The 27,928-nt window shown below is 44.7% G+C and overlaps 1 protein-coding gene across 6 annotated transcripts in view; it reads left to right on the top strand.

Annotated features, from left to right (window-relative positions):
* The window catches only part of ZFAND6 (zinc finger AN1-type containing 6), a 68,178-nt gene extending 51,979 nt beyond the window's left edge, over positions 1–16,199 (top strand). For 4 of the 6 annotated variants that reach the window (XM_040642892.1, XM_040642893.1, XM_040642895.1 and 1 more), the window contains exons 2-6: positions 1,844–2,014; positions 3,166–3,274; positions 4,112–4,212; positions 13,045–13,158; positions 15,285–16,199. In XM_040642892.1, coding sequence (XP_040498826.1) covers positions 1,861–2,014; positions 3,166–3,274; positions 4,112–4,212; positions 13,045–13,158; positions 15,285–15,433 — 627 coding nt within the window. In that variant the 5' untranslated portion in view covers positions 1,844–1,860 and the 3' untranslated portion in view covers positions 15,434–16,199. Of the gene's footprint in view, positions 1–1,843; positions 2,015–3,165; positions 3,275–4,111; positions 4,213–13,044; positions 13,159–14,374; positions 14,656–15,284 lie in introns of those variants that run through there. The other 2 variants (XM_008687824.2, XM_008687825.2) reach the window with 2 other exon arrangements.
* The last annotated feature ends 11,729 nt before the right edge of the window (positions 16,200–27,928 follow it).

Below are 27,928 nucleotides of genomic sequence, written 5' to 3'. Positions count from 1 at the left end.
AGAAACACTGATTTAGAACAAGAGCTTTGAGCCAGACTGGCTGGACTGAGTCCAAGCTCCACCACTTACTAGCTACATGCATGACCCTGAGCAGTTACCCTGATAACCAACACCAGACAAACACACTGTCCCCCGGGAACAGAGGCCACAAAGCCCCACAGAATGTTTGCCATTAGCTTTTCTATCCCATCTTTCTTATTTTTTTTTTCATTTGATATGTATATTTATAGAACTACCAAAGTAGCCCCGTACAGAGAGATTGGATTCTGAAGTGATTTGCCATCATGGAGTAAGAAAGAGGTTTGTCAAAATGCCAAATTGTATTCCCAGGCGAAAGGTTTAAATATTCTCAGTAGTTTTAGGATAGTCCTTTTTAAAGGCAAATGCAAAACCTGCTGCCTTGTTTTGTAATCCTATTAAATGCATTACTGTTCTTGGTTCTAAAATTTGCCTTAAGTACACTCCTTCCCCCAACAGTCTTTTCAAACAATTTAGGTAAAGAAAATCCCTGCCAGTGATAAACATTGAATCCTTTCCTTCATTGTTGATCAATTCAGGGCAACTTAAGTGGCAAAACCTTGTCCTCCTTTGGTGGTTCTTATCTCTTAGGGTTTTTGCGTAGACTCATAACACACCCATTTTGGAGTAACCTTCATTTCATTTGGGAGGGTTTTGAGTTTTTTTTTTTAATAGTGTGGTATTACCTTCTGTCATGTTATTCATGCCAAAGGATCCCTCACTCTGTGGGAGAAACGGCACCCAGGGCTCTTCCATCTGCTGTGATTGATGGCTGCCTGCGTGTGGTTTCCAGACAGCCCTGTGTCATGGCCGCTCTTCCATCTTAAACACTTAATAAATATTTCATTCCCAATTAGACAAGTTCTACCTTCATTTAAGAGGATTTTAAAAGTTCAAAAAAATGTACAAATCAGAAAGTACCATTAGCTTTGCCGTCCTTGGATACATTCTTTCCTGTCCTAATTGATGATTGTAGATTCTCTTTTTGTCCAAATTGACAACATATCATATATACATTTCATGTTGTGTCTTTTCATTTGTTATCAACATTCTCCTCTGCCAAAAATTCTACTGAAATGTTTTAATAACTCATAACTTTTGAAAAACATTCTCCTGATGTTGAGCATGTATTTGTAATTTACCAACATTATAAATAGTGCTGGGGAGCATAGCCCTTGTGTGTGTTGGTCTTTTTTCTGATTATACCCTAGGTATTGTTGAAGACCCTGAAGGGGAGTGACTGGTTCTGAGGGCAGTTTTGTAAGGCTCTTACAGTGAATTGCTAAATTGTTTGCCAGAAAGATTGGGCCAGTTCCTCATTTCCTCCACATTCTGCCCATTTCCTCCTGTCTTCACCAGCACTGGTATTCTGTAAAACGCTTTTTAAACAGAATAAATTATACAAGTATGCTCAGTGAACTTCGAGCAAAAGTGCTAATGCTTAGAAATTAATAGTATAACATGTAGCAAAACATATAATGTATTTCTTATTGTTAAGAGTCCAAACTGAACTAGCCTTAAAGGGTTTTCCTTAACGTGCTGGTGATGTGGAGTCTTCAGAACAGACCTATCCGTAGAGTTGTTTACATTTTCTGAGCCAGTACAGACCTTCTTGTGTCGAGAAGGTTGGAAATAAAAGTTCATTTTGTATCTTTTGGTCATTATTTTTTCTCTCTACCTTAGCCCTAGGTCTTGAGACAGGTATATAGAATGATTTAGGGCAGGGGTGTATGTGAGGTTTCTTTTGTTATTACATAAAGCAAATGTGGATAATGTGTGGCTGCAGTTGTGTCTGAGTTCATTACTAATTCTGTGTAAATTTCAGGTGTGCAACAGAGGAACATGGCTCAAGAAACTAATCACAGCCAAGTGCCTATGCTTTGTTCCACTGGCTGCGGATTTTATGGAAACCCTCGTACAAATGGCATGTGTTCAGTATGCTATAAAGAACATCTTCAAAGACAGAACAGTAGTAATGGTAGAATAAGCCCACCTGGTAAGTAATTCTGTCAAAACCCAGCAGTATTCATCATTGAGATAGATTTGGATAGCACGGTGCACCGGATACTTTCTCCTACTCTCACATTGTGCTTATATAACTGCGTTCTTGTCGGGAGAATTCCTCCTTGCATGTCTTCATTATCAGTGGTATCCTTACCCATTGAAAATAACCAGAGCAAATGCATTCCACAGCCTTACTTGCTGTGCTACAGGACTCTGTTCTCTTATGAAAACACAGGCATACTCCGAGTATATGCAGGTATCTGGGTAAGTCAGGTGTAAAGGAGGGAGGGTCATGAGGACCTTGGTTATTTTATCTGGGATGACTTTTGAAATCGAGATAGTTGCAGAAGGAGAGAGTGGGTTACAGTTGGTCACAGCTGACTTTAGAGAGAGGGAAGACAGGTGCAGCAGTGTGACTGAGAGTAAGGGGTATCTGGGTGCGTTCTGTGTGTCCGAGGATTCTTTTGGGTTGTGGAGGTGGGTTTTTGTGTCAGTGGTTGTATTGCAAGCATCAGGAGGATTCTGACTGTGGGCTTCACAGAGCTGTAGCCGTCAGTGAAGGCTGTTACTTAGTTCATGCAGAATTCTGCGTGGGGGCTTTCTCGTTGTTGCTTCGTGTTCAAGCCAAAAGCTAGAGCCACTTAATCAGAATTTCTCCAAATTTTCTCAAGGCCAAGATGAAATGAATATAAATTGTGTTTTCATTAAATCACCACCTACATTTCTGCCTTGTGAAGAATAGGGAAAAGAATAACCCTATGTGCTGAGCACAGATTTCAGTTCTGAACTTATATTTGCCTTAACTGCCCCATCTTTTGTGTCAAATACCTTGGTTGTGCACTAGTACTTGCAAGATGTGTATGAATTCGAGCGTGCGAGTGACCTGCAGTCCTGAGAAGTAGGGGTTCAGTTTATTAGTATATACAGTTTAGTTGGTGTGTGGTTTCTTTCTTGGTTCAAATTACCTTTTTCCCACTGGATAATTACTGAAATTTTTCAAATAAAAGTAATGAAGCAGCATATTATACGTGTTGTAAGACAAGATTTGTCTACTCTATTTCCCCTGTAGGTGTTCTCTATTTTAGACAAGGTGTTGGTGTGCCCAGAGCAGAGTCCCTAATATGAACTGTGGTTCTGTTGCAGCAGCTTCTGTCAGTAGTCTGTCTGAATCTTTACCCGTCCAGTGCACAGACGGCAGTGTCCCAGACGCTCAGTCACCGCTAGACTCCTCGTCTGCATCCGCGCAGCCCAGGTAAGCCGCGCTCTGAGTGGCGGTTGGGAAGCTAGTGCAAGAGGAAGCAAGCACGTGTTCTCTGTCTTATCAGTGCTGTGAAGGAGACGGAGGTCAGGTCACTTCAGGGTTAACTGGCCTAACCCTGTATCTGTCTCCCTGCTGACTAGTTAGAAGAGGCTTCTTGTGTTTACATTGGGGAGGAGCGGGGAAGGTGTCTTTTAAATTCCCATTTCTTTTGAAACAGCCTTTCCTTTATTTCTCCTGATAACATCCCGCCCCTGAAGTCCTTCTGAATTCAGATGCTGGGTTCTTCTAATGGGGGCCTGTGCCTGTGCTGCAGGCTCCTCTTGGCTCTCCGCTCTCTGCCGTTGCCCTGCGCTCCCCCTGTTCTGGCCGTGCCCTCACTTTCCATTCTCACTGTGAAGCCCCGCCGTGTAGAAGCCTGAAAACGCAGAAATACTTGCTTCACTTGTCCTGCCGTTAGGAAACAAGGATGACGTTTCTACTGAAGTCCTTCCCCCAGTTCGTCATCGGAGACGCCCAGTTGCACCGCGCCAGCGCGTCCTTTCCAGCGTTGTACCCGGGCTCCTAAAGCCAGGCGTGGCTGCGCTAGTGCTCGTGGGCTGAGTTCATGCATCGAGGCCACTGCCTGCTGCTCTTATCGCTAGCGCCAGGGACTTCTGGGCCACACCGGCCTCTGGTTTCCTGGCGCTCTGGTTAATGCAGAAGTTACAGAACAGTACTCTCGTCGTAACGATGTGCTTAGCTGTGTTGAACTCGTGCTTAGTATGTCACTCTAGTTACTGTTCCTGCATGGAGATCATTTTGTAAATGTATGTATTTTTGCTTTTCTAGCCCTGTATCAAATCAGTCACTTTTATCAGAATCTGTAGCGTCTTCCCAAGTGGACAGTACATCTGTGGACAAAGCAGGACCTGAAACAGAAGACCTGCAAGGTTTGCACACGAGCCGGCTCCCTTCTCGAGCTCCGTTAGTGGCAGAGGGTCACAGGCCGGGCACGGGCCTCGGGGCGTGGGTTCTTTTAAAATGCCTGCCCAAAATATATTTTTGTATTTATTTTCTTTATGAGCAGAATATTTTATATCTTCAGGTATTTAATGAACTGACATGTTGGGAGCCGCTTCCCACTGATAGATGATTATGTCATCCACGTAAATGTAGGAAATTGTAAATTTGTTTAGTTTGAGAATGAAGTGAATGAGTAGTGGTATTATGTCATACTGTTCTCTTTTGCTGTTATTTTTACCAACTTAACCTAAATAGTATTTCCCCTGCAAGCGGCTGTGGCCCAGGAGGGGTCTCTTGTCCTTTGACTCCGTTGTTAGAGAGACTGTTTGACTTGACTGGCAGTCGTCCCTCTCTCCCCGTGTGTGGCTGCAAGGATAGCCGTTACGTTCAGTTTCTTGTCTTGACAGCACGGTGCCTCTCGTTCTTGCCCACACTCTTTCCATCCCTGTCATGTGGGTCAGAATGATGTAGGGAGGCTTTCTCGGTGGGCAGAGATGGTAGAGAGACGTTGAGGAGGCTGGAAGATAGCGTGTGCTTGTGTGGAGATGATGGCTCACTGGAGAAGGACGCTCCGGAAAGGTAAGCCCACGGCCGAGCCTGCACATGACTTAGCGAAGAGACCTTCCATCGAACGTGGTGTTTGTGCGGTAGCGACAGATGGATCTGGTAATGTTAGCTGAAGTTTAAATGTGGCTGAGCTGGCTAGTTCCCCTTGCTCTGAGTTCATGCCCAGGAAATGATTAGCATAATTTGCCTGTTTGTAGATTTTGCTTTCGCAGGAAAATGTACTGTCTGGTCAACATCAGCATTCTCTTCCATGCAGCATATTATTGTAAATTAATAAATATTGTAGGTGAAAAGTTTTTATTTTTTCTTTAAATAGAAAAATTTAAGGAAGGGCAGAAATAGAAAAATTCCTAAGATTTAGTTATCCCTGGGGTGTGGGAAGTAGGAGAAGGGTGGAAAAGCTTTCGGTTTTGTGACGGTGGCAGTGACCGGCTGCTTTAGACAGGGGTCTCAGAGATGGTGTGGCCAGACGGGATGCACGCGCAGTAAGTTGGACGTGATCACATTTCAGAATTAGCTCTGTTGGAGGTTGTCGATAGATAATTGGTATTCAGATGTGTGATGAGTATTATGTCTGCAATTTGGAAGTCCTTGGCACGCGTTGAATAATGAGGAGCTAAAATTAGGAGGAGCAGGTTGGAGGAGGAGTCAGCAAAGGAAGAAAAAGTCAGCTGGGCCCTGGTTAATTTCAACCCACAGGTGCCCACGTCGGAGAGTTTCTAGAAGCAAGGGTTGCTTAGCAGTTTGGAAAGAGCTAAGTTAAGGAAAAAATGAAAACAGGCTACTAATCATGAAGATGTTAAGTCTCACAGTGGAACAAAGTTTAGAATGTTGGTCATGAACAAAATGTGTGCTGCTTAAGGATATGGTAGCAATTACTGTACGAGTCTGACAAAGGGTGACGAGAGGTTGGTCCCCCGTGACTGTGTAAAGTGCTTTTATACCGTTCAGGGTATGGAGAACAGGGTGGTTTTCTGCACCCAGCCCTGAGGACAGGAATGCAGAAGGTGGTCTTGAAGCTGTATTAGGAGAAATCGTAAGGGGTTTTAAAAATTTATAGACTCCTTTGTTCATGTATGATTTCAATGACTTTTAAGGTTAAACCAGTATTGGCTTATAAGTACCTCTTAAAAACTTAGCATTCATTATTTTAGCATTGCCGAATCTTTGAAAAACCTGGTATAAGTTTCATCTAAGTTTGAAAGGATTCATTCTCAGTGCATAAAATCTCTTAACAGCCTTGTTTTTAAAAAGGTCTTGCTTATGCTGTTGAATTAAGAATGTCTTCTTTTATTATAAACATGTACACAAATATAGGTTTCTCTGCTATCCAAAACTAGAGCATTTTGGTGAAACGTTTTATAAACTAAAATGGTATAAAGAAGCAATTACCATTTCATAAAAGTGAAAATTCTCTTTGACCGATATCCTTCTGTTAGCAAAAACAGGTGCTAATGTAGGTTCATAAAAGTGAAGTGGCATAAAGTGAATTCTCGGGGTGGGGGGCAGTAATGAGTGCGTGTGTGTGTGTGTGTGTGTGTGTGTGTGTGTACAGACACTCCTAACATAAATGTACTTGTGATTTCCCTGTTGGGTAGAAACAAACGCAGAGAGTGTTTTTTTCCATCTGTTTGGTGGAAGGACAAACATTGACAGAGAAGAAATCTTGGGCTTGAGTCCTGTGGTCATTTGAACTGGACCTGGAATCCAGGCACCTGACTCTAGGCCAGTATTCTATCCCCGGACAGCTGTACGACACTCCTAACATAAATGTACTTGTGATTTCCCTGTTGGGTAGAAACAAACGCAGAGAGTGTTTTTTTCCATCTGTTTGGTGGAAGGACAAACATTGACAGAGAAGAAATCTTGGGCTTGAGTCCTGTGGTCATTTGAACTGGACCTGGAATCCAGGCACCTGACTCTAGGCCAGTATTCTATCCCCGGACAGCTGTACTGCTCGCTAGACTGGGATGCGCAGCCCCGCCATTGCCAGGGTGGGGTGGTCTGCTTTGGTTACCGGCCAGACACCTCCTTTCTTCTGTATTCCTCCATTTGCATCCCTCAGGGAAGTTGATTAGATGGGAAGATCATCCCAGATGGACGAGGGTCCGTGAGTAGCAGCCGTGCATCTAGCCAGCATTTCCTAACATTCTTTTTTGGAGTTTTCAGATTAGTGTCCTTGAAACAGCTTCATTCCCTGTAGGTATTCTGCTTATGATTAGGCTGTGTTGCCACCAGGTGGGTAGTGCTGCTTTCATTCTGTCCTCATGGCTCTGAAGAATTTTTCTCCTCTTTAAATGAGAATTTAACATATTACAGCATGTTTCTCATATAATTATACCTCACATATCTCGCTTAGGAATGTCAGATTTTCAGTCCACAAAAGTTAGTTTTAGAAGCATTTTTTTTAAAGTGTTTTGGAGCACTTTACACCGTCATATTTGATTGCCTTACTGCACAGTATGCTTCACTTTGGTTAACCTCTCAGTCCCTCAGATCCTGGACCTTAGTAAAAAGAAATGGAATTTGCATCAGAGGTTCTATTTTCTCCCTCCCTCTCCCTCCCTCCCTCCCCTCCTTTTTGTTTTTTAAAGATTTTATTTATTAGAGAGAGATAGCAATAGAGAGCATGAGCAGGGAGGAGAGGGAGAAGCAGACTCCCCGCTTAGTAGGGAGCCTGACCTGGGGCTCCATCCCAGGAGCTGAGCCTGAGCTGAAGTCAGGTGCTTCACCGACTGAGCCACCCAGGCGCCCCAGAGGTTCTGTTTTCATATGTTGACACCCTACTTCTCTGAGCCTTATTATTATTACTTTTAAAGGAGAATAAGTAATAGCCACATCCACCTTACAGGGTGCTAGAAGCCAGTGAAATAATGGAGGTGAAATGGGTCTTATACACCACAAAGCATATTCTTAGTCTGTTCAATGCCACAGGGATGTGGCAGTTACAGGAGGCTTAGGCTAAGAGAGAACGGTGAAGCTTTCCAACAGTAGCATGAGATGATGTGCTGAGCCCTTTATCAGTGACGCATTCTAGGAGGACTGAGTTATTGTCAGAATGGTAGGGGTTGCCACCGGCGTTGACACAGTGAACTAGATTTCTCAGACTCCAACTCTAAGGGATCCTGACTTCATACAGAGTTGAGTGGACAGCTCGGTGGCTCAGAGCACTCCGAGAGGAACAGTCCCATTAGACTGATTTGAGAAAGCTATCTGGATTAAAAATCAAAGACTTCTTCTGATTTTAAAGGCTGGGTTAGAATAGCCAGACAGTCTTGGAAAAAGTAGAACAGATCTGGAGGAAGACTAACAATTCCCAGTTTCAAACCTGACCCCAGGCTGAAGTAACCAAGACTGCAGGTGCAGGCGTGAGGACACTCCTGTGGATCGAGGGGGCAGGACCGGCGTCCAGAAATAGGCTGACAGTCACGGGCAGTTGATTTTCAGCACATGTGCCAAGATGGTCCAGTAGGGGAGGTGTAGGCTTCAGCAGATGATGCTGGACAGTTAAAAGAGTAAAACTGAATCTCTGCCTCACACCTTATACAAAAGTTTACTGCAAAATACTAGAATAGAGGAGCCAAAACTGTAAAATGTTTAAAAGAAAAACAGGCCTAAGTCTTCATGACCTTGGCTTAGGCAGCGCCTCCTTAAGTGGGGCGCCTGGAGCACAAGCGACCAGAGGAAAACAGACACACTGAAACCTGTTTGCTTCAAGGGGACACTATCAGCGCAAAACGGTTAGTCCACAGAGTGGGAGAGGTACGTGCGAATCGTGTCTCTGATAAGAGTATATAAAGAATGTTACAATTCCACAATAGAAAGACCAGTGTTTTAAAGGGCAAAAGGATTTGAGTAGACATTTTTTCCAAAGAAGATATGCAAATGACCAAGTGTGAAGGGTATGGAGAAATTAGAACCCTAATACATGGTTGTTGGGGACATACAGTGGTGCAGCCACTTTGGGAAACAGTTTGGCAGTTACACATTTAATTCAGAAAGTCAGAGAGTTACCCGTTTGACCCAGAAATTCCATTCCTAATTCCCAGGGGATTGAAAACGTGTCCACACAGAAAACATGTGTAAGAGTGTTCACAGCAGCATTGTTCATAGTTACCAAAATGTGGAAATGACCCAGATGGCCATCGGCAGGTGCCTGGATACACGAGATGTGGGCTGTCCATACCCCAGAGTATTCCTCAGCCCAGAGAGGAATCGAAGTTCTTATACCTGCCATGGTAGGGGTGAACTTTGAAAACATGCAGAGTACAAGAAGCCAGGCACAAAGTCCTCAGGTTGTGTGGTTCATTTATACGGGAGGCAGGTGTGGTGAAGAGAGCTCTCTGCGGGAGCAGGACGCATGCCCTTGGGGGCAATGGGAGCAGCACTTGCTGGAGGGGCCATTCCAGCAAGGCTGTGTTGGAACAAAAGCCAAGAAGGTTGTTTAAAGCAAGTCATGGAAGATACCTGAAGTACTGGGTTCTAACTGATGGTTAAGGGAGAGAGCCTTGTGAAGGCCGGTTGCTTTTCTTGGTTTTTTTTTTTTTTTTTTTTTTTTTTTTTTTTGGAGGTTAACACAAAGTTGTGTTTTAAGAAGATTGATGTCACACTTCTTTGCCCCCAGATAGCCACTGATAGAAACTGCTCTCCTGCACAGAGCTGCTCTGTCCAGAAAGGTGGCTGCTGGTCTTGGGTAGCTGTTGAGCACTTGAGATGTGGCTGGTCTGAAATTAGGTAGTTTAGTACATATTTGTTTGCTAGTTACACTAAGTGTAATGTATGCACAGGTTTCAAAGACTGAGTATCAAAAAGATGACAGGGCACCTGGGTGGCTCAGTCGTTAAGCGTCTGCCTTCGGCTCAGGGCGTGATCCCGGCGATCGAGCCCCGCATCAGGCTCCTCCACTGGGAGCCTGCTTCTTCCTCTCCCACTCCCCCTGCCTGTGTTCCCTCTCTCGCTGGCTGTTTCTTTCTCTGCCAAATAAACAAATAAAATCTTTAAAAAAAAAAAAGAGAAATGTCTCATATCTCATATTTAAATACTGATTCCATTTTTAATGATAATATATATTAACTTTGCCTTTCTTATGCTTTTTAACACAGTGGCTGGAAAATATAAAAGTAAATCTATGGCTTGGTATATTTTTTTGGACCCTGCTATACTATAAGGCTTATTTTTCCCTTGAGTATTTAAAATATTCTCATTTTGTAAAGAATTTTTGAGCTAAGAGTTACTTAAAGATCATTTGGTTCAGCCCCTCATTTTGCATAAAATGAAGTAGGAGAAGGAAAATGAATGTTCTCCCAGTAGGTCATTGGAAAAGTGTCTGTTCATTCAGTAAGTGTCTGTTGAGGCAGCTGCTTGGTGTTGGCACTGGGCATTAGTGGTGAGCAGAACCCACCGAGCACCAAGCTTCGTCTGACCCCCAAGGCAGGGACTGGTCCTGCTGTGTGAGGAAGGCATGCACGTTACATGATGTGGGAATTGTGTCTGCTGTCAGATGCCTCCTGGGTTGCCTGTTAGTATTCATTATGTGTGTTGATATGCTTCCAGACAGAGGTAACAGAGGTAATGCTAAATAGTTTATATACTTACAGTTGTGTACTTTTTTAACAGGACCCAGAGCAGAGGGCTTGTGAAGTATCTTAAAATTACTGGCCAGTAAACTTTGTCTAGTTTCCCATTAAAAAATTAAATGTACTTCCCAGCGTTCATGTCTAGGCCTCCCAAACAGACCTTGAAGACCAGCAGATAGAACTTAGGCGGCTGCCTGTTCTCCGTCATTAACTAGCAGCTGACCTGGTGTCCAGTTCTCCTGTCACACTGTGAGAAACTGCCTCGTTCTGAGGACACTTCTTATTTTGGCTTCATGTTCAATATGTTTATGGCCCTTTTAAAAGATGGAATTGTGTCCTTTTACATAAGTAAGGGTTTGATAAGGCATGCTTTGGTCTTAAATCTCACATACAAGGAAATGGGTAATTTCCAGGAATCCTGGGCATTTACACAACACTAAATCATCTTGCCCAGGAACTGATTTGGTGAATGTTTAAATTCAGTCAGTAGTTTGAGGGAAGCGAAGGTCACCTTAGTCTCTTGGGAACATTAGTGGACCGCGATCAGCCTTAGATGCTAGCCCTCGCTCATAAGCTCTCGGGCTGCCTGTGGCTCCTTGACTCTGAAGGTTCTGCGTCTGCCGCGGACAGATCATTAGGGCCGATACTATGAAATATCTTCACTGAGATTTGTGTATGCTAGCATGTGTGTGTGTGTGGCAGCAGACGTATTTTTCACTCCCCTCCTTTCCAGATTCCAGTTTGTGCCTCAGTCATTCAGCCGGTTTTGTTGAATAAGTTTTCTTGGAGTAGTGCTGTTACTGCTGTTTAGGCATTGTTCATACAAGCTTATGGGAATATCTCTTGCGAGAACAGGTTAGATATTATGGCTTGTAGACTTCAAAGACAATAAAGAGATTCTTTTCCGATGGCTCGTTAAACTATTTTTGAGCTCTTTACACATAGCAAAACATTACTTGATACTGTTCTAGGGGCTCTGGATAAAACAGGTAAGCAAGACATTCAGCCCCTACCCTCATGGCGTTCACATTCTGAGGGTATTTATTCATTAATAATGAAAGGTTTTATGTGTCCATGATCTGTTTAAGATGTTTATAAAATGCTTGTGTTAGCACAGCTATCTCCTATCTGGTGTCAGAACGTCTGGGTGGAGTGATAAGTTACAGAGTTGTTCATCCGTGCGTATTTGCTTGTTAGTTTGTGGTGTTTTGTCTTTGTCATATTTTGTTAAGATGGGAGGTAATATAATTAACATAAGCAGGTTAGAATCCATTACAGCAAATGCTTGAGCATCTGCTATGTATGGTTCACTGTGACGGGTGCTGGAGATTCAGATGGGAAGTAAGATACCACCCGTCCTCGGTGGGCTTACTTACCGGGCCACATGACTGCAGTGGGTGAGCCATTCAGGAATGCAGCTGAGCAGGTTTTGTGGGGCGCCTGCCCTGTGGTCAGGGGAGCTAGGGCAGGCAGGCGCTGTGGCAGGAGTGGCGAGGACAAGCTCTGGCCCTGGAGGAGCTCACTGCTAAGCGGGGGGAAGACAGGCCACTGTAATAGTGTGGGCCGTACTAGGGGCGCATAGGAAGGTTCCTGTTCTAAGTTGTTGGGTAGAGGATGGAGTAAGAGTTGACAGTATAAAGCTTAAACAAGAAAAACCAATTTGAGTAAGCCAGGGAAAGAGTGGGACAGGAGGGGCGTGGGAAGACATTCCACGCAGAAAGGCTGTTGACAGGAGCCCAGAGACTAGAAGACTGTGTGCTTCAGATGGCTTGTAAATGGTGTGAGCAGAGGGCCGGCGCCTCAGTGGTTGAGCAGGAGAGTCCTTGAGGACCGGATGCCGAGAAACTCCGAGAGGCTGAGAACTTGGCTGCGGAATGTCACCGCTTCAGAGCGAGGCGTCCTGTGTACTGGGTCATGTGACAGACTCTGACTCCGGTGACCACGTCCAGGAGGGGTCAGGGGACTAGGGACAGGATGGTCACGTTGGTTCAGGTGTAGGCACAGTGATTTGACTGAATCTTGGTGCAGCTGGCCTTGGCTTTGCTACTTACACGTGTCAATTTATTATCCTAATTATAACATTCTAATAAATTTATCTTCCTAACATTTTAGACGTGTTATGTGAAACATTCTCAGAATTTTAAACATAGTGTTCCACCTAATCTTGGTTTCAGCCCTTTTTGTCCTTGTTCTCTGAGAAATCTACATAGTTCTGACCCCAGCAATATTTCAAAGTTGACATGTGGCCATTTTCTACACATTCCCTTAGAATACCCAACTAGTATTTGCGTGAGGGTCACATACATAATTACTAGAAAAGATAGGGAGTACGGCACTAGACCTAGAGTCATGTTAACATACCAATATATATTCTAGAGTTCCTGTGTGTGTGTGTGCGTGCGTGCGTACGTAGAGATACACAACATAGGTACATACATTTAATGAAAAGGGTGTCTTATGTAGTCTACTTTGTAACTGAATATAAGCATCTTTCCATGCTAACAGACTCCTCAGTTATCCTCCCAGTAACAGAGCACTGTGGGGGGGGGGGGGACAGCCACCACCCAGTATTAAAGTCTTACTGAGTACATTTTACCGCCTTCCTGTCTCTATCAGCTTCAGTATCAGATACGGCACAGCAGCCATCTGAAGAGCAAAGCAAGTCTCTTGAAAAACCAAAACAAAAAAAGAATCGCTGTTTCATGTGCAGGAAGAAAGTGGGACTTACTGGTAAGGGCCTAAATCCAATGGTTTAAACTTGATTGTTTTTTAAAATAACGCATGGCTTACTGTTCCTGGCTTCAATGGAGCTCCTTTTTGTTCCCATGAGAGTTAATACTGGATACACTTCAGCATCTGAATTTTCTTAAAGTAGCTTTAATTATACACCTGGAAGTGGAATGAATAGATTTTCTTTTAAAAATTCATTCCAGCTGGGTTTGAGAGCATGAGACAGGTCGGGTCACGGTGCCAGGTGCTGTGAAAGGCGTGGCTCCTGCCGTGGCAGAGCCAGAAGTTGCAGAGGCAGGGGAGTACTTAAGTACTTGGCAGGCCGAGAGGTGCTTTCTCTGTGTAGAATGGCTGATGGTGGTGGTCGTGAGGGCGCAGTGAGTTGGCCCTTGTGAGGTGTCAGCCCCGCGCCGCCACATGACTGCTACAGAGCTGCTAGTATTGCTACTAAGAGAGGAAGAAAAAAGTATTAGAAATAGTGTTTGGGTGTTTAGCAAATAAAGTAGATTGAGTGCAGTCAATGGATGCCTTTGGAAGTTCAGGGACAGGTGTCCTAGTTAATTCATATAAAAGAAGGGGAGCAGAGGCCCATCATGGAGAGTATCATGGAGGCAGCGTGTTTCAGCTGGGTCTTGAAAGATGAGTAGGGCTTAGAACAGATGGAAATAGGGCCATTTCAGGCAGAAAGACTAGCTTGAACAAAAGGTCGGAGAAAGGAAAGAATGGGGTGCGTTGAGGGGCCCCAGCTGGGAAGGGCGGCTGTAGCACGCGACCTGTGGAGAGGGGAGTCGGCTGCCGCGGCAGACAGGGGTCCAGAGAAGGCTGCTGCCGTGTGCTGGGCCCAACGGCGGGGAGCAGCGCAGCTGGAAAGAATTACCGTGTATTATTTGTTGTGTGCCTGGCATTGTGCTGAATACTCCACAAAAATTTGACTTTGGAGCTGAGGAGAGTAGATGAGATTTTCAGGATCTCAGGAAGGTTTCTCTGGCAAAGGAACAGGTTGTAGAGAAGGTGGAAAGTGGAGTACAGTCTGGTGTCAAAGGTGTTTAAGACCGGCCCATACTTTGGCAGATGTGTTTATTTAAAGAATACAAGCATGAACAAATCAGGTATTTTAAAATACGCATTTTTGGTACCAAATACAGTCTTTTACATCTCAGAAACTCTCAGACTTCGTGATTGGAGGGCTGAGACTTAGTAACTTCGTCTCTTCCAGCCTGTCGGCCTGGTGTTGCTGTTGGCTTCATTTGCCATTCCTTGTCACGAAGCTACAGAATGTTTCCGAAGCAAAAAACAGAATGTGGTAGAGAGCGCCTCCATCAGGTGTGAGCGTTCAAGATACTGCCTCCTCTGCTCCATTGCCAGCAGTTCCATCCTGCCGTAAAACCTTAATTTGGGGAAGCAGGACCGGTTTGATACAGACTCTGCACACTCCGTATCTCTTCTGGCTTCAACTCTTTGGGCATTTCCCTAAAATAAATAGCATTTATTGCATGGTAACTAAATGTTAAGCACTTAAAACATTCCTCATTTTATCCCTACAGTAATTTATTATTCCAAAATTACAGATGCAGAAACTGAGGCTCAGAGAAGCTAAGTAATCTGCCTACATGAGTAAGCGATTCACGTTTAGGCGCCGGACTCCAGACCCTGCACTTCCTCAGCCAGCAGGAACTCGGTCACCTCTGCACTGGAGGTCCCCCTGGGAAGCCAGTGGAGATACTGTGCTGTTTCTTAACAGATCTTGTGACACCTTTCTTAGCTAAATTTTAAGGTTGCCTTCTGACAGTGTGCTCATTTTCGCGTTTAGAATGTGGATTTGAGAAATGTCTTCCATCCAACGTAGCAGTCCTGATTTTGGTAGGAAGTGTGGCCATGTCACAGTGAAGAGACTGAGCTCAGAGAAGGAGTTAGGATCTGCTGTGGTACAAACCTCTATTTGTACATGGGGATAAGGAACGCAGCTATCAACTAGTGAACAGTGAAAATGTTATTAGGTCCTGAAACTGTCTGGAATGATTCTTTAGACATCTGCCCTAAATACATGATATTTTTAACATTAATGATACTAAAGCACTTAACAGACCTTCCATCCAACTCACGTGTGTGTACCGATCCATTTTCAGGGTTTGAATGCCGGTGTGGAAATGTTTACTGTGGTGTGCACCGTTACTCCGATGTGCACAATTGCTCTTACAATTACAAAGCTGATGCTGCTGAGAAAATCAGAAAAGAGAATCCAGTAGTTGTTGGTGAAAAGATCCAGAAGATTTGAACTCCTGCTGGAATACAAAATCCTTTGACCATCCGCAAACTAAAAATTGACTTGAGGTTTTTTTTCCTAGTCATTGGGAATGTAGAGCAATGTATCTTGCATAGACCTTTTAATCATGCATGTCATCAGAAGAATAGATTTTTGTTTTTGTTTTGAAAATGACTCTGAACATTTATTTCCATTGCAGTTTCTGTGGCTGAAAAGACTTAAGTAAACTTTACAAGTATTATCCTTTTAAGATCATTTTAATTTTAGTTGAGTGCAGAGGGCTTTTATAACAAACGTGGAGAAATTTTGGAGGGCCGTGATTTTTCCAGTATTAAACATGCATGCGTTGATCTTGCAGTTTATTTTCTCATTGTGTGTGTACATAGCTTTTCTCTGCAGCACGATCTCTGTCGATGGCGCCCCTCAGGGCACAACTAGTTACCAGTCACTGAATGTATCTTCATCCTTGCGGCTGCTTCTGGGTTTTCATTAACAAAGGTTCTACATATGTTAGCATATAGTTTCTTTGCACCCACTATTTATGTCTGAATCATTTGTCACAAGAGAGTGTGTGCTGATGAGATTCTAAGTTTGTGTGTTTTTTAATTTTTTTGAGCGAGGGAAGGAAAGGCTGTATGCATTTCATTGCCGACTGCAGGTTTCTTTCAGATTACGTTCATCGGTCTGTGTGTATACAATATGAAGAATGATCTGAAGTAATTGTGCTGTATTTATGTTTATCCACCAGTCTTTGATTAAATAAAAAGGAAAACCGTAACATTCCCTTGTATTACTTTTTCTCTGCTATTCTTTCTGGTAGTTCGTTTTGACTTTTGGTCCTTTAGTTTTCTACTTTTATTAATTTTGTACAGGTCCTGCTGTTCTCACATCTATGTGTGACCGATCTTATGATGATAAATTGTAGTCTTAGATTCCTTTGAGTTGAAGGTGTCAGCATTTCTTTAACGCCAAGAACTGCTCTTTGTCACTTAGATATCGAATTTTCTAGCTCTGCTCTATATCCTGTCACACTGCGCTAGCATCTGGTTAGGAGCTCCTTTTTCTGGTAGAATTAGAGAAACTGAAAGGGCATAATTCAGATATGGCAGCAGGAGGATTGTGGATGAGAAAGACCATTTGTCCTGTGGTTTTCAAACGTATCTGGCAGCCAGTCTTTTTTAAACATGAAACATAAAACAGGTGAAAAAGCAGTATTGTAAAATACAAATTTCTAGGTTTAAATTTGTTTACCACTACTTTACTTGTAAGTTCTATCTTAGTTTGTAACGATGGCTTAGCATGAAAATCTGTAAATGTAATCTGTTTAAATGTAATCTGTTAATTTATTACATGAACAGATTAAAAAGAGAAAACTGTTCTCACTAGCCCAACAGATTCAGGTTAAGTATTTAACAGAATTTTTTTTCTTTTCTTTTCTTTTCTTTTCTTTTCTTTTCTTTTTTCTTTTCTTTTTTTTTAAATTTTATTTATTTATTTGACAGAGACAGCGAGAGAGGGAACACAAGCAGGGGGAGTAGGAGTAGGAGAAGCAGGCTTCCTGCCGAGCAGGGAGCCCAAAGCGGGGCTCGATCCCAGGACCATGACCTGAGCCAAATGCAGACGCTTAACGACTGAGCCACCCAGGCGCCCCAAATAGAATTTAACACCCATTCATGATGAGAACTCCTGATAAATTAGAACCAGGGAGGAATTTCTTTAAGCTGATAGTTTTTATGTAAAACCAAACAAATGAAAAGCAAGCATCTTCCAAAAAGAAGAAACTCATTCCATTTTAAAGTCAGAAACAAAAGGCTGCCTGCTGTCCCCTCCTTGCATTCAAAATTGAGTTGGAGTTCCTGTATTCAATGGAGTAAGTCAAAACAGAAAGTCCTAAGAAGGAGAAAGGAGGAAACATTCAATATTTGCATGTTAGGTGTTTGTTCTCAGAGAAAATCCAAATTAATCCAGAGAAAGTACCACAACAAAGGGTGTGGTTAAGCAGCTAGATGTGCCATTAACTTTGAGAAGCCTGGTGCATTCCTTACAGTGGTAATAACTAGAAAACCAGAAGACACCTTTCATAGTGGTATCGACCCCAAGTACCTAGAAGATTAACAATACATGTTGAAGGCCTCTTTAAGAAAAAATTCTAAAGTATTATCAAGAGACAATAACTAATAATCTCAGTAAACAGGGAGAGAGACATTAATGGCTAGGAAGACAATATAAAGATGTCATGTGTCCCCAGATAGACCTGTGCAAAGCAATTCCAATCAAAATCCCACCCAGTTTTCTCCCAGAACTTGCTAAAGCAATTATAAAGTGTAAGGTAAAAGGTAGCAAAGGGCTAGGGTGTTTTAGAAAAGAAAGGGCAGGGAGGTGGGCACTTGTCCTGTCAGATGCTAGGACTCATTCACATGAAGCCATGTTAATTAAAAGAACTTGGTATCAGCTAAGGGATGTACATATTCCCAATGGGACAGACCAGATTGCCCGGAAAAAGGCACGCACGGACTGAACTTTGGTGTAAGAGGTGGCATGTCACATCAGGGAAAGTTAATTTGATAATTAGAGCTAAAACAATTGGTTATCTCTGTGGGAAAGGGTGAAAATTCTTTTCTCATGCCAGAAGTTAATGTCTTCAATGTAACACAAAATTTTCAAACTTTGGTGGGAAAAAAGGTAAAGATAACTACTTCTTTGACCTTGACCTTAGATAGGGTACTACCTAAGACACAAAGCATTAACTTAAAGTGTTATTGATAAATTTGGTATTAAAATGAGGTATTTTATACCTAGGAATAAATTTAACCAAGGGGGTGAAAGACCCGTACTCAGAAGACATTGGTGGAAGAAATTGGAAGGTGATACAAATGAATGGAAAGGTACTCCATGCTCATGGATTTGAAGAATTAATGCTGTTAGAGTGTCCATACTCCCCAAAGCAAGCTACAGATTTGATTCAATACCTATCAATATACCAATAGAATCAGAATAACTGATCCTAAAATCTGGAGCCCCAAAGATCTTAAACTATACTCTGACAAAGCAAGGGCAACAAAAGCAAAAGTAAACAATTGGGACTACATCAAACTAAAAAGCTTTCACACAGTGAGGGAAGCCATCAACAAAATGAAAAGGCAACCTCCTGAATGGGAGAAGATAATTGCAAGTGCTCTATCCAAGAAGGAGTTAAATAACTCCTACCACTCAACACCAAAAAAATCTGACTTAAAAAATGGGCAGAAGACCTGAGTAGACACTTTTCTGAAGAAGACCTATGGATGCCCAACAGACACATAAAAAGATGCTCCGTATCACTCATCAGGAAAATGCAGATCCAAACCACGGTGAGATACCACCTCACACCTGTCAGAATGGCTAAAATTAACACAAGAAGCAACAGGTGTCGGTGAGGACGTGGTCCCCTCGTGCCCAGTTGGTGGGAATGCAAACAGGTGCCGCCACTGTGGAAAACCGTATGGAGGTTGCCTCAATTAAAAATGGAAATACCATACGATTCAACAATTACACTTTGGAGTATTTACTTAAGGAAAACGGAAGCTAATTCAGACAGGTAAGAGCAGCACCATTGTTTATTGTGGCATTATCTACAATAGCCAAGATACGGAAGCAGCCCAAGTGTCCATCGGTAGAGGAACAGATAAAGATGTGGTGTGGACATAGGCACACAATGGACATTAGTCATAAGGAAAAGGAATGAAATCTGGCCATTTGCAACAACACGGATGGACTAGAGGTTATGTTGCTCCGTGAAATAAGTGAAAGACAAATACCATATGATTTCACCCGTATGTGGAATAGAAAAAATGAACAAACAAAACAGAAACAGACATTAACTACAGACAGCAAGCTGGTGGCTGCCAGAAAGGGGAGCTGGGTGAAGCTGGTGATGGGGACAAAGAGGTACAAACTTCCACTTACAAAATAAGTCGCAGGAATGAAAAGTCCAGCACAGGGATATAGTCAGTACCGCAGTAACTCTGATGGCGGTTGGTGACGGCACTTAATCGTCGGGAGCATTTTGAACGTATATAAAGGTCAAATCACTACAATGTGCACCTGAAACTAATACAACGGTGTGCATCAGCTTTTTCAATTTTAAGGGAAAACGAGGTGTTTTATGCACTAATACATTATTTAAAGTAGCTTCAAAGAAAGAGCAAAGATGAGTTACAAATTGGGAGAAGTTAGTGCAAATCATTACCACAACGACATACCATTTTATACCCATTCAACTGGCAGAACTTAAAAGTAGTCTGGCAGTATGAAGTGTCGCAGGAATCCTACATAACTTCTGATGGGCTGCTGCTATTAGTCAAAAGGGGTTCAGTCCTTTACAAGATTGGTGTTCCTTTCATTTTTTAATTTTTTTGAAGTTCTTATTTATTTAAGTAATCTCTATGCCCAACATGGGGCTCAACTCACAGCCCCAAGATCAAGAGTCACTTGCTCTTCTGACTGAACCAGCCAGGCGCCCCCGGTACTACCTTTTCAAGTTGGACTTTTCACACATCCTGTAATCCAGATATTCCAGTCCTGAATGTATACCCAAGAAAAACTTGCACATAGATAACAGGAGACATGAACAAGAGTTTTCATAGCACTGTTTACAGGAAGCAAAAACTTAGAAACAACCCAAGTCCCACTGAAGAATGGATGAATAAAAGAGGATATAATCTTACGATAGAATGTCGTACAGTAATCAGAGCTAGTGATCCCGAGTGACACGACAAAGTAGAGGACACAGTCGGAGTCCTGTACGTGTGATGTAGATGACGAGAAAGCAGGTAGGGATGAAGAGAGGCCGGTATGCTTAGAAGGGAGGAGGCAAGGGGTGTGGTGCCATGTGACCAAGCCCCCCAATTCTTGAGAGTAAGTTCAGTTTTGTTTAGGCTCTGTGCCCTGTGTGGAGCCCAGTGTGGGGCTTGAACCCATGACTCTGAGATCAAGACCTCAGCTGAAATCCAGAGTCAGACTCTTAACCTACAGAGCCACCCAGGTGACCCCAAGAGTAAGTCCATTCAGGAAGCTTACACTGGACAGAACTAAAGCCAGATCGTGTGTGAACCATTGCTGAAAGTGTCATGAAGCAAAGATTGTGGCTGATCTAATTTTCTGTACCCAAGTTCCAAAGTATTAGAAAGTTATATATAAAGCCGTTTTGAGGAGCACATTTTGAAATTGAGGGTTATGTATGAAGTGGGCTGTCGAATCAGCCCCAGCACTCAATTTGTAATTCTTTTTTTTTTTTTTTTTTTTTTTTTGCAAAATTGTCACAAAAAATCGTTCACACAAAGTATTCCAGCTTCACCTCACACCTAAATACTAAAGCCGTAAACCAAAAATTGTCTTGTAGTTCAGTCTTCATATCTAATTTGGGATTTCTATACTCCGGTCTTGCAAAGTGTCCTTTCCCCTAGTTTTCCTGGAATGCTGACTTGTGTACTGTGCAGTGCAATCTTGAAATTATCCCTTTGTTTCAGGCTCGAGTCTCAGAAGACCTGTTTTTCCTGGTGTGCAGATAAGATGGCTTATGCTAAAGAGCTAATGGCTAGACATCCCCTTTTTCCTAGGTTGTCTATCTAAGTACATACTCTTGGGACTTTAGGAAGGGACTTATGTGGTTGGTTGTCTCTTTTCAAAGGCTGGCTTCCAGGCCTTGTTTTTCCTCTTTTATTAACAGACAGCATCAAAAGTAATTTCGAGAGTCAGTAGAATGGAAAGAAATACAGGCATGAGAGGACTGTCAGCAACATCTGGAAACCTCTGTGGGGGTAGCCTCCCAGAAGGCCACGGTCGTGTGTAACGTCAAGTGGTGGCTCTCTGAGAAGAGACGCCACTAGTTACCCACAGGTATTGAAAGCGTTAGGGAATATCACGGACAACTCTCTTTCCTCACAAATGTGATGACTTACATGGACCAATTCCTTGAAAGGCACAATCTCCCAAATGTGCACAAGGAAAAAGATAATCTCACAGGCCTGAGTCAAAAGAATTACTTTACAACGAGGAGAGCATCAAGCCCTGACTGGTCAATTCTACCAAACATTTAAGGAACAAATTATTATGAAGTCTCTGCAGTTGCCTCCAGAAAATGGAAACAGAGGGAATATTTCCTAACTCATTCTATGAGGCCAGCACTCCCCTAATAACCAAACCAAAGACAAGAAAACTACAGACTAACATCTCTTATGAACGTATTTGCAAAAATCCTCCACAAAATATTGGCAAGTTAAATCCAACAATGTGTAAAAGGAATTATACCCACAACCAAGTGGGATTTATTTCAAGTAAGGGGCTGACAACATCTGAAAATTCACTAATGTGATCACATCCACAGGCTAATAAAGAAAATAGGAACATTTCGATAGATGCAGAAGCATCAGCCAAATTCAACACCCATTCTTGACTTAAAAACAACAACTCAGGAAACTAGGAATTTGGAGAAGCCTTTTCAACTACATGAGGAATGTTTAGGAAAAACCTAGTTAACATCATATTGAGTGGTTAGAAACTAGATGTTTTCCCTCTAAGATGAAACAAGAAAAGGATGCCACGGCTAATGTAGTAAACCCCCCCAAAATAAAAAATGACAGCGAAGAAAAAAGGAAAGAAAAGGTATACAGATTGGGAAGGAAAAAATAAAACCGTCTTTGTTCACAGATGACATGATTGTTGATTTAGGAAAATTCCAAAGGATCAGCATTAAAAACCCCTGGAACAAATAAGCAGTTAGAGCACGATTGCAGAGAACAAGGTGAATATACAAAACTCAGTTGACTTAACAAACACCGGCCACAGAAAACCTGCATGTGAAAAGAACACACCCTTTTACATTAGCACTGGCAGAAACATGAAACGCTTAGGTAAAAATCTAGCAAATATGTGTACGATCTCTGCGAGGAAGACCACGGAACTAACGAAAGAAATCAGAGATCTCAGCAAACGGAGAGCTATTCCGTGTTCATTGAAGGGTGCCTCCGTATCCTTGGTTTTGCCCAACTTGGTCTATAAATTCAACGCCATCCCAATCAAAATCTCAGCAAGTTGTTGCGTGGGCACTGATAACAGTGGCTCAGAAGTCCATATGGAAAGGCAATTAAATAAAAGGAGGACTTCGATTCCTCCTCATTACGGATCACATTTCAGATGCTCCGGTGGCTCTGTGTTGGGTTGCACGGATCTAGAACACCTTCGTCGTGGCAGGACATTCGGTCAAACAGCGATGGTCTAGCCCAGTGAGGCGTCCAGGGCGGCTGCCCTGGTTTCCTGGGGCACGCAAGCTGGAGCCTCAGGAACGGAGGGAGGAGAGCATGGATGCAGGCTGCGATCCCGGAGAGGGAGCCCAGACGTGGTAGTCCTGAAGCTTTGGGACACCCCTGGTCTGTCCAGCACAGAGGGATACGTGGGGTTGGGGGTTGGGATTAGAGGCAGGGGAGGCAGATGGCCAACTGGGAGTAGAGCTTTTGGTCCGGAAACCGTTGGGGAGAGAGAAACAGGCCTCACCTTGATGCTTCATTCCTGGGGACTCTTAGAAGAAGGGAGCAGCGGCGTGGATGAGAGATGTATTTTGGAGAGAGTGGTTCTTGTTGACAGAGGAAAGCTACCTTCGGGGAGAAAGGCACTGAGCATTATCTCTCCACACCCACCAAAACGGTTGGATACGGAGTGCCTGGTAAGTGTCGAAATTCCTCTGTGTGAAAGCTCACAGGGGGAAAAGAAAGGTTTGGAAGGGGGAGACTCCTCAATATGTGTTCCTGCAAGACAGCGACACAAGATGAGTACCGGGCTGCAGTCACAGGGGCATCTGAATTCAGATTCCTTGCTGCAGTGGTAACAGGAGATGCAGACTCCCTCCCCGCCCCACAGTCTCCTTGCCAGGCCGCTTGTCAACCGTGGTCCCTTCATTGAGATGCCGCGTGTCGTCTCCGGGTCTTCCAGACCCAGCTTCACCCCGACAGGGCTGTCAGGCGGCATCCCATCAGGCAGGGGCACAGTAGTGCCTGAAACAGCAGCCGGGAGACGAAGGACAGGAAGGAGAAACTTGGTGCGGCAAGACCACCGGCTTGGTGGGCTGGTTCCCTGGGCTCCGCGTGGGGTGGTCAAGAGAAAGAGGGAGCTGCGAGAAAGGACCCGTGCTGGACGGAGCACAGGCCTTCTCTCCGTGTGGCTCGTGCCGGAGATGCCCGTTGCCCATATCTTAGAGGGGACATCCTGTGTTTGGCATGTATGTGCTCCATTCGTCATCAGAGCAGTACGCATCCTATGCAAACCCAAGTGACACTCTGCTTCTCAAGGGAACTCACCGTTTAGGGGGTCTTGGGAACTGGACTCAGGTCTTTCAGGTTCAGGTGACATTTGCAGGGGGGGTAGGAGGGGGATGGATAGACCTGAGGACCGCGAGGAGGCCAGCTGGCCCGTTACTCCCAGTGCAGCCAGTGTCCACCACCTGCTTGTCTGAGGGCCACTGCAGAAAGCCCCTTCCCACTTCTCTTGCAAAGGAGTGGGGGGCACGCCGGTGTGCAGGGGCCTCCAGTGCCAGAGCCTCAGCTCTGCTGCAGCATCTGAGGGAGGGCCCCCCAGGCTCAAACCAGCCCTTAGCCCTGGAGGTGCTGAAGCTCGTTTGCGCCCCTGAGGGTATGCACACCCTCCCACCCAGGCCCTCACCCTCAGTCGGTCCTGTTGGAAAACAGTGCGCGCACAGGCCTTCACCGCTGCGTTCCTGTCCAGCCCCAAGCAACTCCTTTAGCCGCTGAAACTGCTAATAACGAACCTAATTTGGCCACATGGAAAAACGTTCAGGAGAAAAATATAGGGAAAGACTGAAAAATTGCCTCTATTTAAAGTTCATGAAGATGGAAAAATCTTGCACATGCAATTGGAATGAGTTCCGAGAGCGGGGGAAGACTCCAGGATGGCGGGGTTGCGGGCAGTCGTTTTTCCTTAAAATTCTTTTTTATAATTGTCGTCATGTATGTGCTCAACACATCCCCCTCCCCAAAAGGGAGAAGGAGAAGAAAATACAACGTGTTTGCAAAGTTGCTTTACGTGGTTTTTTCCAAACAGAGAACAGCTTTGGCGTTCTCAGGCCCGATATATAATTAGTGGGTTGGCGAGTCTATTTTAAAACTATGGAATCTTCCTCCCACTTCAGCCCTCTCAGGCCCACACCCCTTCCCACACACACATCTGCCCCACGCCCTTCCCCCCCAAAAGGTTTTTGGTTTTCTCTATCATCCAGGCCTTCACGAGCCCATGTGTGCTCTGGCAGCGCCATGCCCACTCCCGCTCGCCGTGCGCCTGCTTGGGAGAGAAGGCACTGGAGCTCTCCCCGGGCCCGGCGTGGGCGCGGCTGGTGGTCACAGATTAACCGCCTTTCGTCAGCCATTTTATAGTATGTGCTTACTTAGAGACTTACAGAGCACCTACTCTGTGCCAGGTGAGTGGCTGGGTGTCAACCAAGCCGCGCATGGAACGAGAAAGACCGTTCCTGCCAGTGGGGGGAGGGGCAGGGCCAGTACAGAACATGCCCACAGCTCCTGGCCCTGCAGCCCCAGCATCCCTAGAATCAGGCCAATACCAGCTGCTGCCCGGAGCGCCTCTGGTCGGGCCTCACCCCAGCCGGAACACTCACTCTCCTTTCCCCCCTTCCGGAAGCTCCCGAACAAGTCAGACCCCCTCCCTCTGCCGGATCTGCGCTTTATCCCTCCCCAGGGTGGACTCAACCAAAACCGAGGTCCGCCCGTGGTTGGGGGTGAGAGCCGGGAGGCTGGACCAGAGGGAGCCCCTGACGGTGGGGGCTGGTCAGCTCCGGTCACCTCGGGGCCTTCTGGCTTCGGGCCCTCCCATCACGGGAATCCCGCCAGCTTCCAGCCTCTCTTCCCTCCAGGCCCTGGGCAGGGCAGCCTCCCTGCCTCTGCACGCACGCTGCTGTTCCCCAGGGAGCCCCGAGGACCGGTCACTGGTCACTGTTCTCACTGCGCTAGCATGTGGTGGGGTGTCATCCCGGCCGGAGCACCTGAAGCACTCACGGCTGCCTCTCATGTGTCTTCCTCCAGTGATTCCAGATGATGCCTTGAATCTGCCCTAATGCACTGTCTCTCTTCCCGCCCTCCTCTGCCTTCCTCCCCGCCCCCGCCTCCTCTTCACTTACAGCAGTCACGCAGGGTTTTAATACCGTATTCTAACTCCAAGCTACCCGCTCTGCAAGTTACTGCTGACCTTGTTGAAAAGGCAGAGTTGTTTTAGAGGTGACGAATGAGCAAGGGGGCCGGCGGGGGAGGCACCACGCAGGACTGGCTGTGGACGGGAAGATCACTGAGGCTGATCCAGGGAGGACAGCAGTGACGGGCGGAGATCTGCAGGCAGAAGGGTCCCAACTTCTTGTAGGTCTTTCTGCCTGTTCGTTGTTATTATTCATCAAAGAATGTTTTTGAAGGAAAAGGGCTATTTTTTTAACAAATCTTGGGAAGGTCTAGGATTTTGGCTTAAATTTGTTTTCAAATTTATTTTCGGTCAGCTCTACCTGGGTAGCGCTTAATTCCCAAACATCTTCTTGAGATATACTTGAGCGCGTCACTTCGAGGTGCAGGGTGTGTTGACTGATATATTTATAGATTGCAAAATGATTACCACCATGGTATTGGCTACCACCTCCATCCCATCACATAGCTACCAGGTCTTTTTTACGGTGAGAACATTTAAGATCTTCTCTCTTAGCAACATTCAGGCGTACGATACAGTGTTACTAACTCAAACTTAATTTTAAAAAATTTTTAATTGAAGCATAGCTGACACATTAGTTTCAGATGTACAACATAGTGGTGCGACAACTGTATACGTTCTCAAATGCTCGCCAAGGTAAGTGCAATCGCCACCTGTCACCATACCAAGTGATTACAGTATTACTGACCATAATCCCTGCACTGTACTTTTTACCCCGTGACGTTTTTATTCTATAACTGGACGCTTGTACCTCTTCGTCCCCTTCACCTGTGTCCTCTGTCTGCCCAACCTCACCCTCCTCTGGCAACCACCTGTCTGTTCTCTGTGTTCATGAGTCTGTTCCTGTTTTGTGTGTTTTGCTTTTTAGATTCCGTATGAGTGAAATCATACAGTATTTGTCTCTGTCTGACTTACTTCACTTAGCATAATACCCTCTAGTCCAGCCATGTGCTCGTAAACGACAGGATCTCATTCTTTTTTTTATGACTGATGTGTTTGTGGGTGTGTGTGTGTACCCCACATCTTTATCCATCCATCTGTGGGTGGATACTTGGCTTGGTTGCATATCTTGGCTATCGTAAATAATGCTACAGTGAATGCAGGGGTGCGTGCCTCTTTGTGTTATATTAGCTTGTGAATAACGTAAAAATTCCAAAGCAAATCAAAAAGTCAGTGTTTCAAATACTACTTTGTGTATTGGTAAGTATTGTGCAGCCTGTGCTTTTATAATTCTAACTTTTTAAAACTTTTAACTCTTTAAAAGAATATTAGATTTCTAAGAAATTAGCATTAATATTGTAAATTTGTTTTCAGTCAGTGATGACCACTTTGCTTTTATAATAGTGTTCTCTCCTTTTCTGATTGTCTTCTTCATAAGGAAAAGCAAAACTCAGAAACAAAGGAATGGCTAACATTCTGGTTGGATGTCCCTGGAGGGAAAAATACTTGATTGATGACAAACTCTGTTGCCAGGCATTATTCGACCATCATGCAGGTCCCAGAGTAGGCATGGTTCTTGCCCTCTATTTTTCAGATGCGCAAACTGATGAGGGCAGAGTTTAACTTGCTCAGGGCTAAGCACTTCGTTCGTGTCAGAGGCTGACCCGAACTCTCCATCCATTTAGCTGTGGTCAACTGCCCACAGAATTGGAATGTGAATCTGCCGTCCTTTGTGTCCCCCTCTCCCATCCTTTCTCTAACACAAGCATCTGTGTCCCTGTGTGCCAGGCACAAGCACCCACAGTTAATTCGCTTCTCAGATCCCCTCGATGGAGCAGGAGCGGTGGTCATCCACACTGTGTCCTACGGGGGACAAAGCCCCGGCAGCAGAAGGAGCTTAAGTGGCTCGTCCGAGGTCAAATAGCTTGTCGGCGTCATTTTAACATCAGAACGTGAAATAGCAGGTGAGCTATACTTTTTAGACTTAATTCTCATTAATTTCAGCCTTCCAAAGGCACGCCTGCCCCTGTGGCCCAGAGTGGGAGCGTCGCAGCTGACGGGTCAGCGGGACTCTGGCAGGACTCTCCAAGCCAGGGGGCCGCGTCCACGGAGTCCGGGCAGCCCACGGGACTTCCGCAGAGCCCAGGACACGGGAGGGGTGCGCCGGGCTGGGGTCAGTTCCAGGCGAGGGCTGCTATCGGTGGGGCGCAGGGCCCGGTGCCTGCAGCCGGGCCTCTGTCTCCGGGGGGCGAGGCTCTGCGGGGAAGCCTGTGCAGGGCAGCGAGGACCGCTGAGCATTCCGCGGAGGGGCGCTGCGGG

The sequence above is a fragment of the Ursus maritimus genome, unplaced genomic scaffold, assembly GCF_017311325.1.
Source record: "Ursus maritimus isolate PB19 unplaced genomic scaffold, ASM1731132v1 scaffold_27, whole genome shotgun sequence".
NCBI classification, from domain to species: domain Eukaryota; kingdom Metazoa; phylum Chordata; class Mammalia; order Carnivora; family Ursidae; genus Ursus; species Ursus maritimus.
The sequence above is the reverse complement of the archived record's forward strand: the minus strand, read 5'-3'. Positions and strand labels throughout refer to the sequence as shown.